Genomic DNA, 12,331 nt, shown 5'->3' on the forward strand with positions numbered 1-12,331 from the left:
AAAATGTCTTCATCCGTAAGATTTGCTGCACTGAGTCAAGCTATTCTTCATAATCAGATTAGTTATACCTTCTGATTTTAGGTTTAACAAGGGAATTGGGTAGATAGAGCGATCTATGTCAGAAGCCCATAAAGGGCCTGAACCAGTGCCTTCTACTGGAATGAAGGAGTCCATCTATGCTGGCTCACATGCCAGTGGCATGCCCAGAATGCTCACCCCCACCCCAACCCTCCCACGACTTCACCCAAGACATTTACTCATTCCTGGGTAGATGTGCCAGACTGTTGACTGTCGACACTGCTCATTTCGTGGAGAAAAAGCAACTGAGGCAGGAGAGGCCTGCCCTGTGTCACCCCAGTCAGACACACAACAAGGAATTGAAACGATGGGCATGCAGAGCCTTCAGTGTCTGTCATTACCCAATGCCAGCCATCTACCCTTGAATTCACTGCAGGAGGCCACTGCTCAGCGAAGCCAATGCCATACAGGGCAGTTTGCCCTGCTGGAGGTTGTGACTGACGTGGAATTTGGGCTAAACTGCAGTTCCTGTTCTCAGTGTCTGCCCACTGCAGGACCACACTCTCTAAGAACAAACTCAGTAAAACAAATATGAACTTTTTGGAGCAACAATACCTCTCTATGGAAGTAAGACCTACATAAGCACACATACCCTTTGTGGCAAAGAAAAAATACCTCCTTCAAAAGCTTGCTTCCTGCGAAAGTTGTTTGTCTAAAAATTTAGACTGTTACCATTTGCAGCCTAGTACCCATCTGCTTTGGCTTATGCTGAAAAACACTGTAGCTCTGGAGATTTTTATCATTAACAATTTAAGTTTACTTTTAGGACTAGAAAACTAACTAGTATGGCTAGTATTAAGAGAAGGGTAGGAAAATTCTAGATTCCCCTGAAGTTAGCAACACATTTTTCCTGAGTATTAATACTATTTCTTTAAGGTTTGGATTTAAGGTCATTCATTTTATATCCATTCATTAAAGTCATTCACTGTGTGCACAATTCTTCCTTTGAAAGTTGACGTTTTCTAAAATATTATGTTGCCACAATTTGATTACAAACCAAGAGTCGCTTGCCATTTTAATTCACTTTTATGGTGGCAAATGACTAAGGATTTTGCCAAGGAATTTTAATTTGTAGTTCAAAAGTTGAATTTGGAAACATGTACACAGCCATTTCTAGCCATGGTACTAGTTAACATTTATACAACACTTTAGTATATTCAAAGCACTTCACATACATTCTCATCTCCAAGTCTTTACACAAATCTAAGGCAAATCATTATCATTTCCATATTTCACCATGAGAGAGTAGCTTGCCTATAGTTCTCTAGTATGCTGGTGGTAGACAAGAGTCTCTCAGTCTCCAAGGTACACTGTTCAGACACAAACATTCAATGGCAACAAGAAGAAACACTGTTGCAGGCCACAGCACAGCACAGCAATACATACACAAACCTATGAGATCAATAGGCTTAAAGGTAAAGGTTTCCCCTTGACATTAAGTCCTGTCATGCCTGACTCTAGGGGGTGGTGTTCATCTCCATTTCCTAGCCGAGGGAGCCAGAGTTTGTCCGCAGACAGTCTCCGTGGTCATGTGGCCGGCATGACTAAACACTGAAGTGCACGGAACGTTGTTACCTGCCACCGAAGTGGTTCCTTTTTATCTACTTCCATTTGCATGCTTTCGAACTGCAAGGTTGGCAGGAGCTGGGACGGAGCAACGGGAACTCACCCCGTTGTGCAAATTTGAACCGGCGACCTTTCGATCCACCAGCCCAGCAGCACAGCAGTTTAAACCGCTGTGCCACCTGCAGTCCCTCAATAGGCTTAAGTATATAGAATTTTAGCCATAGATTATAAGCAAACTCTTCTTTTGGTGAACGGGTAGTAGCACAGTTGCAATGCATTTTATGCACAGTAGTATTATACTATACCTCCGGATGCAATGTAAAAGCCACTGGGAGCATACTTGGCAACCACAACTTGATGGGGATGTTCAGTGTAGATGTCAGCAATTGCTGGATTCTATAAAAGAATTATAATTTCAAAGTTCAGCTTTTCAAGCACATCTTGAAGGAAGTTTCCCACCTGATAGTCACAGACAACAGAACCAGCAATAGGTGACTAGAAGAACCTCTGCAGAACCCTAGAGGCAGATCTCAAGGAAACAACTGGCAATTGTGCAATCCCAATTTTGGGGAGCTCCCTCTGCCACTGGAGCAAGCGTCCACCAAGAACTGCCACTGTCTTTGGCCATTTCACTGACATCTCACAATCGACAGTGCAAGCTGTTACTTCTGGATCTAACAAGATGACCATGATATCAGATCTCCTAGTATGGTTTCTTGGTAAAGACACAAGTTCCCGTGTTAAGTCCGAGTGTGCAGTATTTTCTGGGTGCATATGAAGTATCCTACCTAGCTACTCTTGCTGAGATTTAAAACAGGCTCGCCACAGAAAACAACAATTTCCCTGTCTAGAAGAAGTGTAATTTCCAGATCTTTTGTAAATAATCATTACCAGCTGCCTCAAGATATTATCAGGACTGACTGAGGGAAGCATGAGACTACATTTGACAATCTTGAACACAACAAGTCCACCATGCAGAATGTAGAAGTCTGTGGGATTCTACCAGGGCAAGTTGTTAAAATAGCTTCATAGAAAACTCCTTCTGGATCAAAGTTCTGTAAAATGCCTAGCATTTAATGCCTTTGCAGCCAGGATGCCAGTTCTATGAACTGTGACAGCAGCTCCATCTTGAGGATCCATCTCTAGTACAGAGTCACCACTGAAATCACTCCAACACATTCACATTCTTGTTTTAAATTTACCACAACTGACTCAGTCTCAGTGAACCAGCTGTACAGAACTGAGTCTCCTTCAATACCCACACATGGGAATTTACGTGTATCCCCCTACACTGGATGCTCGTCACACAGCAGAGGTATTTGAGTGCAGGGCTCCAATGCCTCAGGCTACCACTATCAAAATAAGAGTTACCCAGTCTCTGGCTTGAGTGCCAAATGTGGCTCTTAGATGATTCAGCTGCAGCTCTTGAGCTGGCCAACAAAGCTGTCCATGCATTCCGCATCTCCTGACATCCTGCTTAAAGACACCAACAAACTGAGCAATCCCTGTCTTCATAACCATGGTGGAAAGGGCCATGGGCAGGACCGCAAAGTAACAGAAAGATGAAGGAAGAGAACGCTGAAGAAATATGAAGGTGGTGGTAGTGCAACAGAAGCAGTTGTCGAAAAGGTGTGGATAGCAAGGAAGGCAGCAGAGCCCATGGCTTGAAGAGGCAAGAGCAGAATGAAGAGAAGAGAGAACAATCTCAGCCAGAAAGGAAAGCAGAAGGCCTACAGAAGGGTGGGAAGACTACCAGCATTGCTTTTGGATGCTTGCAGGAATTAAGCCATCCCCCACTTCCTTCCTCTCCTATGCTCTGTAGGCCTTATCTTGCATCCCAGGCTTTGCAAGCCTCATATAGCTGAAGGGGGGATTATTCTGCTTCCTTCAAGGTTCTCCTCTTAGCTCATTAGATGAGGAGAGGATTAATTTGCACTTGCCCCAGGCCTTTCCCCCCACCCCCATGTTCTGCAGGACTCGGTAAGGAAAGGGAAGATTAATTTGTGCCCCAAAAACCTTTTCCTATGTCAACCTGATTTCAGGAAGCTCACTACCAGAAGCCTCAACTTCTAATTAGCTGCAGTATTATTTTATAATGTTCCTATATGAATAATGTTAACGTGGATGTAAAGGCCATATCTTGCAGCTTTTGAACTCTCAAGGATGCAGTTTATAACTTGGAGGAAACTTTGGCCAGAGAGAGAAGTAGCAGGGATCAGGTTAAACATTCAGATTTAAATAACCATCCAAGTCTTTTAAGGAGGGCTGCTCTGTCTTCTGTTTCATTTTCTGTAATATCCATTAAGATTCAAAGATTCCTACAAAAGACAAAGGCTTACTTGTCCTTTTTTACTACAAAAAGTTTCATTTAAGCAATCACATAATCCTTTTTCAACTTCAGAATTCAGTTATAAATGTCCAAAGTAGTAGGATTCTGTGTGCTTTAACAAATGAACCCAAACAGACTATAGTTTACTGTTTATATAGTAAACTATAGTTTATAGTTTCTATATGCACGCCATGGGCCAGTGTACTCCCCACCCACCCCCTCTTCCTCTGGTGTGGCCATACAGAAGAACTTGGAAGTTTTTTCATCTAGCCATAGGTTTTTTTGTATTTGCTGATTAATCTAAACTATGGTTTAGGGAAACAAACCATGATTGCAAGCCATAGTTTAACAGTGGTTTGCTTCTCTAAACCATAGTTAAGACTAACACAGCTCACTGTGGCTCAGACATGACAGATCATAGATAATTCAAATAGAAGCATTCTTTCCATGCCCGTCCTGCTGATTATGAGCCCAAGGCATATTCACATGTGCTAAACCTTGCAGAAAGGGGGTCGAGTCTGCTCAGACAGATTCAGCCAATTCTGAGGAACAGGAAGAGAAGCAGGGTTGGGCAGCTGACTTGGCAGCCTCAGGGTTACCCAGTGAAGATTCAAAGGCAAAGTGTGAGAACCAGCTCACTGTTGAAAAAAGGAAGGCATTTCAGAGCTTGGGAAAAGAGATGCAGGGGGAGTCCTGCAACCCTGTCAGGAAGCAACAGGCGAAGCAAGCAGACCCATTAAGTGCCAGCATTCCCACCATCTACATGTAGCTCTCAAGCAGTGGGACACCTTGAGGGTGCAGTCCAAATCTTTTCTAACAGGGAGGGAAGGAGGGAAAGCTGCAGTTTGGATTCAACTCTTCACATTGGCAGGAGCTTCTCCCACATCCCAAGAATACTTTGATTTATACTCTACTGTTCCAGTTAAGCTCTAATAAAAGACTGCACTTTTAATTGCTTATCTAAGGCTGGGCAGGGAGAGAGGGGAGGGAGAGAGGGGAGGGACCTGCTCATGACAAGCCATGACTTTATAGGTGAATGCAGTCAGAGCATCTGCACAGGTTGCGTGTACTTTGATCTCAGGTTAGTCAGGCTGTTGCCCACTAGAGAATCACTCAGACCCAGCTGAAATGCATGGCTGAAACATAGTTTGTAAGAGGATAAGCACACACGGCCTCCCCTCCCCTAAACCCAATTCATGCACAATGGGAGTAAGCTTAAAGCTTCATTATGGTTTTGAAGAAACTGCAATTTTCCATTAGTAATAAAGTTCAACCAAACTAAAATCAAGCCATAGTTTCAGATCCTGGTTTACTTTAACTCACAGAACAAGCATAATTCCAAATGTGGATGTTGTAAGGAAATATTTGTTTTAAAACTTAACTGGAAGCTTGCACTTTCCTTCTTGTACTGATGGAGGAGAGAGAAAGCACACTATCAGAACACACATCATGGCTACTTCCTGATAACCAGATCTGCATGACACACTGGATTTGACCCCATGTTGCTTCTGTCTTTGTCTATTTCTGCCTTAAAATTGCTGTTTCTTCTTCCCTACATGCACAAACATTCTTCAGAAATGGGGTGGTGATTATCTTCCCCAATTTCAAAGATGGAGAGATGGGGATCCAACACTAAAGGACACCCCAGGAAAGCTTTGAAGAAAGCCAAATGCCAGACATTCAGACATTGAGGAAAAGTAGATTCACTCAAATGTACATACACATCCAGCTATGCAGTGTTCACAGTGTCCTTTTAGAGCACTGAAACCAGATCTATCTGTGACGGCCTGCAAATCACTAATACCGTGCTGGGCAGGAGAAGTACAAAAGTAAAATATTCATGCAGTTAGGCAGTCTGATCTGAAACATGTCCTCACAGTGCTTTCTGAAACTCTTTTAGGGCTTGAATGGGTTGCACAGATACCTCCCGCACTGTTCGTTACAGACAACAGCACACGACACCTGACACACAGTCTCAAGGTGAAATGGTTTATCTATAGGAACTGGCAATTAATCTTATGGCGCTTTATAATCCATCACATTTTTTCATGGAGTTGTCATGCTAATATTTTCCATGGATGATGTACTACAAGCACTGTAGATTGTTTATAAGGGTTTTAAGAGTAGATATTTATTGATGTACATTTTTAATTACTTTTTCCCAGATGCAATATTGTGTACGGGTTTTATTTACACACTCTAACTGTTGACCATATATTATTTTGATCACTATGCAAATTCTATGGTTTAATGCAATATATTAATAACAATACATTTATATCCCCCTTCTCCTTTTACAAGGAACCCAAGGTGGCTTTAATAATCCTTCTTTACTCTATTTTATCCTCACAACAACCCCACGAGGTAGGCTGGACTGAGAATGAGTGACTGACCCAAAGTCACCCAGTGAGCTTTAAGACAGCGTAGGGACTAGAACCAGATTTCCTGGGTCCCAGTCTAGCACCATGTCATACTGACTCTATAGTTAAGGGCACTGGGCTGGTTTTGGCCATTAATTTATTACAGTTTTGTACTATCCAATAGCCAAAGCTCTTTAGGCAGCTCATAAAAATTAAAACCCTAAGCTACAATAAACATAACCCATAAAAGTTTAGCACAAAGTAAAATCAGAGTAAAAACCATCAGCAGGGAAAGATTAAAAACCAAAGTAGCACATATAAAAATGCAGCTAAAGGCTAAGCAAGTGCTAGGTACAGTGGCTGTCCTGCTACTGTAGTTTTGCCCCAGCATTGGATGCACCTGCACTAGTTGCACCATGCTCCAAGACAGCTCACAAGCATGGTGCAGGATTAGGAAACTGCCTCATCCCCTATTTAAAGCAATCCAGTGCTGCCAAATGAGAGTTAAACGTCTAAAGGCTGAACCTTCAAGCAGTTTGCTCCCAGAATATTTAACTGACATTTCTGGAGGGTAGAGAGCAGTGAAAAGTGTTCAGACAATGACAAAAACCCTGAGACCTGAAGGAAGTTCATGAACAAACAATCGCAGCCAAGGTTGCTAATGAGGCTCAAACAGCTTAACAATACAGAGGTCAACAACTGTAATCCTAAACACACTGACCCCAGAGTAAGCCCCAGAGAACTCAGTGTTACTTCCAAGGAGACATGAGTAGAACCAAGCAACAATGCCTGCTTCTTTGTGATGTAGAATTGAAGCTGGACTGTATTAATGTATTTTGTATTTGATGTTGTAAGCCGCCCTGAGGCCTTGGCAAGGGGTGGCATAGAAATGTTTTAATAAATAATAAAAAAATAAAAATAAATATTACTAATGGCAGAAAGGGATCCTGTAATTTCCTACCCTCTCTACAACTAGGGGTGTGTGTGCATGTCTGCATACCCTCAACTGAAAGTAACACTTCATGCAGTGGGTTTTAGTCCACTAAAATTGTATCATTGTTAGTCTTTTGGGTGATGACACTTTTCTCCAGATCAAAACAACACTGCTCTATGTCAGTGGCGAGCAACCATTTTGGCTATGGGCACATTTTGCTTGGCACTACCACAAATTGGTGTCCATGGGAAGCATAGCCAAAAACAAGCCACCTGGCCAAAAGACTGAGTTCAAGACAGAGTTGGGGTCAGAATCCCATCACATTAAACAAGTTCTCTGAACCCACAATTTTCAGCACCAGCAGAAACCTGTTTCACAGCAATTCCAGCTGCAGATAAGAAAATGTGTTCATAAAAATGGGGAAGCAGTAGGGAACCTTGGGGGTCACCAACAAAGGTGCCCAGGGGAACACCGGTGCCTCTGGACTCCATGCTGCCATCTGGTCTTCTACATTCACTGCTTTGTTTCAGGCTTGGCAGAGGGTGGTTGAAAACAAACATGGTAAAGTGGAAAAAGTAGTATACCGGGGAGATCTGGTCCAGTTCCTCATTCAGCCCTGTAGGGATATTAAATGAGGAAATGGGGAAAGGCTCATATTTGCTGCCTTGAACTTTTAGATGAAACATGGGGCACAAACGTGACTTCAACCAACCAACAAACAATTTTTGCATCTCAGTCTTCTTAACGGTTCGCTGTTTGGAATGTGATATGCAAATTAATTTTGCATGTTTTTTCCCATAAGTATTTATCAGCATTCTATTTGGTAAGCTTATATTCTAATAACATTTTAAGAACTGGGGTGGGGGAAATAATCATATGGATCAGTCCTTTTAATAGCAAGGTAGTGGCTGCAGACTGAGCTATCTCTTCTGCCTTGTTCTGTCTTGCGTGGTCATCATGGATTAAGGAGTGAACAACATGCCTCTTTTCTCTGCACAATCTTGCTGTGGTACATAAATGAGACGGTGGCAAACTGGTCATCCTACAGCAGTGATGCCACCAGCTGTGCACAGAAGTCAAGATACAACCATTCATGCTTTGAGGTGGATCTCTAGTCCAAGTCTAGTGCAGTGCTGGAGAGGAAGAGCATTTGAGCATGTAGCCTCATGCTCCTTCCCTGGCGTGCTACAATTACATGGCTGCTCATGTAGTGGTTTCTGCGTGTCCACAAATTTTAGCTAGCCTGGATAGCAGGCCAGGATTTGTGGTCACCAAAACCCTGCCCTTCCTCTATGGAGGAGGAGCAAGGTCTGGACAGATACTGTGCAGCACCCTGGAGGTTGTCAGACATTTCAAAATGGAACACCTCTGCAGGGGTGCTTCCCATCTCTTCCTCTAGCACCAAGGGCAGCAGGATGCACCTGGCATAGGAAGGAATACCAAAAGTCTGTTTTTCTAATCGCATGGTAGTCTAGGCAGGACTCCCTAGTTTTGCTGCTACAACTTCTAGTGTTCACAATCACTAACATCAGAATTGAAAAACAATCCCATGGTATTTTGCTTTAAATTGGCAAATGGGCAAACCCACACCCATCTCTCAATATATAAACATTACATGTAAAACGGGAATTTTCTTTTCATCACCTCCACCATACCTACATTTTCCATGCAAGCCATTTCCAGGCATGTGACTTTCAGTGAAACAGGAGGTGAGGAATTTTCCAGACATAATCTTCAATAACAAAATGCTTGTTTCACCAGTTTTAAAATCTATTTGCCTGAGAACACTAACATGTGCATATTTGATGACTCTCAGTAGACTAACCCCCTCTTCCCATTTTACCTTTAAAAAAATAAATAGTATTTAAGTGTCACAATTTAAAGACTAATTTACAATCTCCCTAATATTCACCATAGTTTTAGGGCATCAGAACTGACTATGCTCCTCTCCTGAAACAAACAATGAGTTCTCTTGTAACTGCAATTCTAAGCCAGTACATATTAAAAAAAGAAATTATTTGGGAATTTTAACTAGTAATCAGATATATAAGTATTCTCATATCAGATCAACTCAAAACACAGATGTTCCCATAAAGCAAGATACAAACCCTAGATTCGAGCTACAATGCTTAGGAGATTAGGGAAAGCCTAACAGGTGAAAGGAGATAAAGTGTGATTGTTAGGATATATTTACTAACAGCATATTGTACAAGATTCCCAGGGCTTTGTGTCCTATAATATCTCAAACTGTTTTCCTTCAAACCAGATTTTGTATTTCTTGGTGTTGTATTCATTCACACACACAGAGAGACCTGCATAAGGCTGGTAGTTTCCACACATCTCCTCATCCACTGGCTCCTGTGAGTCAGCTCCTGTGAGTCATTTTCTTCTTTCACCCTAATACCATCTTAAGTTGTCACAGATCTCTGACCTTGATAATACAGTTATCACTAAGCCATTAATGCGCAATTTTAAAATAAACCGTTAAGAAAAATTAAGGAAAAGGTGAGGATACATTACATCAATGTTTCGAATGATGACACACTTCCCGTTTGTATACAAAAAGTTATTCCCTTTTGGATCTCCCCCAATGATTTTGGAGACGCCTCGTTCAACCTGTGGGAGGCTGGCAAACACTTTTTCTACAAAAGAAAACGATACAAATATTACCAATGTATTACCAGCACTTGTCTCTGGAGGAAGGAGAGCAGAGCAGCACAGCTATGGATGCATTTAACTTGTTGCTGGAAATAAATGGAGGAATGCGAGAAGACTTCAAGCAACTACACCTTACTGATCTTCCCAATCTCCGATTAAGGAAGCGAGAAAAATTTGGAAAAGTGGCAAAATAGACTAAGTTTCATTCTTTTATTGCTAATTGCAACGTGCAAAATGGGAAGGACTCCTCCCTGCAATCTTGCTGCTTCTAAAGGTGTTTATTTTGCGGCTGCCAAGAGTTTGATTTTTCTAGGGCGGTACACAAATGGCACCCTTCTTGTCAATCAAGTCTCCCCTTCCCCCTTTCCTAGCATCTACAGGCAGCCCCATCTACGCATGCAAGCAGAGGAGAAATAGAAATGTGCCCCAGATTGACAGCAGCAAGACGAGCCAAGCATCAGTGTGGCAATGGGCGACGCTTCCTTTGCTCCTGCTCCTCCTCCTCCACCTTTTCCTTGTAATGGAAGAAGCTGCAGTGTTATATCCCTGCAATCAGATTTTCCCCGGGTTCGTCTACGCGAGCGAGCCACCAACTCGGCATACTTACTCAGCTCGTACGGCATCTTCACCCCCACTTGTTACTACTGCTGCTTAACTGCGACAAATGCCACAGTGGAACGAAAAGGAAGGAAAAGCACAATCCAATTCACTGGGTTGCAAATTCCCCCCTGCAGCAGAAGCGACGTCAACTCCCAGCTGCACAAACCAGGAAGCGCCCGCTCGCACCACTTTTCCTTCTCTCCCCCTGGCTTTGACCATATATAGTCAACTCTGCTCGAGCCGCGCCGTGCGCGTAGAAGGAGCGGCTTCCAACGGCGCTCCTGTCTTCTGCTGCAGCTAGAGCCCGCCCGTCCCGGAAATGCCGCCAAGAAGAAGACCAAAGCGGGGCAAACCCCGCCTCCGTCGCAGGGAAGGGCCACGGCGGCGCACGGCCTAACGGGACCTGCTCTCGCTGTCGTCAGCACGCGCTCTTACGTGCGCGCGCGGCTTGACTGGGCACCATACGCAGAGGCAGCCGAGGCGAGGCGTCGTCAGTTTCCGGGTATCAATAGGGCCCTTTTCGGGGTGTGTGGATAAATGTGAATGGGCAGCCCCTTTCCGCAGCACACAAAGGATTGCACTGCGTTTCCGAGTGAAAGCGTTTTTATTTATAAAGGCGCAAGCTTAAACGTCTTTAGGCGGAACAAAGTCCTACGACTCCCAGCATGCCCCAGCGAGGCTTGCTGGCTGGAGGGTGCTGGGAATTGTAGGACATTTTCTGTCCAAACACGCAAAAGGATTACGCCCTAAATCTAAGCAAGGGAAAAAGAAAAGGTACCTGCATGAAATTCAGCAACTAAACGCTGGATTTGGGCTGGGAGGAAGTCTGATGGGGCCATTTGAGTGGCCTGAGCTCTGCTGCAACGTGAAGAATGCTTTGGTATGAGAGGTTTTCGTCAGAAAGCAAACCAGCCTCAGCCCTACCCATGCTGCGGTTTCAACCACGGAGCACCTTGAAGAACAGTTTGTCAGCAGTTTGCTGTGGATAAAACAATTATCAAACAGTCTTGGCAATCGGCTAATGGTCGTTCCATTAAGTTATGCAGTGATTTTTCCTGCTGATTCCAGGTTCCTAGGCCATGTGGAAGTGGTCCATAGGCACCTTGCTGCAGGAGATCTCTGCTAAGTGTCCATTCCAGAAAGTTTTGCAGCCATCCCCGTGTTCAGTAACCAAGAGTTTGGGTTGCAGGAGAAATGGCGACCTACTGCTGATAGCTTTGGGTTTGTTTATTGGGCTTACAGCCTCTTTAATCTGTCACAGCTGAGAGTTCTTCCTTCTCTCCATTATTATGTTGAGATGTGTAAATACCAGGGTGTGTAGGCATTGGGAGCAACGAACTGGCTGAGCAAGTTGCCAGGATGGTAACCAAACTTATTTATAAAGATGAGAAAATTCCATGAAGTGGTATCTCCATTTGCATTCTTACATTCAAGTTGAAGGTTCAGTGGCAAAACTTGTGGGAAGACCAGGCTGACAATAACCCTCTTCAGCTGAAACTAAACAAATGAGTTCATTTCTCATTTAAGGAGTTAAAGTTGATCAGAGACAGACAGGGCAGGAGGAGTGATGGAGATTTTATTTCCTATAGGAGACCCTCCCCCCTGAAATTCAGTTAGAGGGGCATCTGAGCCCATCTAGCTCCCTTCCTGCAAGAAGTAGGAATGGAAAGGCCATGACATCCTACACAGCTGACCTCTTCTCTTCCTGTCCCTCCAGGATGCAACCTTCTTGACCAGTGCAAGTTTCTCTGAGGCTTCTTTTGTGGCCATGAAAGAATTTTAACTGATTGTGCAAACTGTCCATAC

The 12,331-nt window shown here is 43.5% G+C and overlaps 1 protein-coding gene across 1 annotated transcript in view; it reads right to left on the bottom strand.

Annotated features, from left to right (window-relative positions):
• The window catches only part of WDR1 (WD repeat domain 1), a 25,442-nt gene extending 14,645 nt beyond the window's left edge, over nucleotides 1-10,797 (bottom strand). The window contains exons 1-2 of the mRNA XM_044418125.1: nucleotides 10,533-10,797; nucleotides 9,788-9,909 (exon numbers count right to left, since the gene is read on the bottom strand). Coding sequence (XP_044274060.1) covers nucleotides 9,788-9,909; nucleotides 10,533-10,548 — 138 coding nt within the window. The 5' untranslated portion in view covers nucleotides 10,549-10,797. The remainder of the gene's footprint in view (nucleotides 1-9,787; nucleotides 9,910-10,532) is intronic.
• Between the last annotated feature and the right edge of the window lie 1,534 nt (nucleotides 10,798-12,331).

This window comes from Varanus komodoensis, unplaced genomic scaffold (genome assembly GCF_004798865.1).
Source record: "Varanus komodoensis strain SLA01 unplaced genomic scaffold, ASM479886v1 scaffold9, whole genome shotgun sequence".
Classification (NCBI taxonomy): Eukaryota; Metazoa; Chordata; class Lepidosauria; order Squamata; family Varanidae; genus Varanus; species Varanus komodoensis.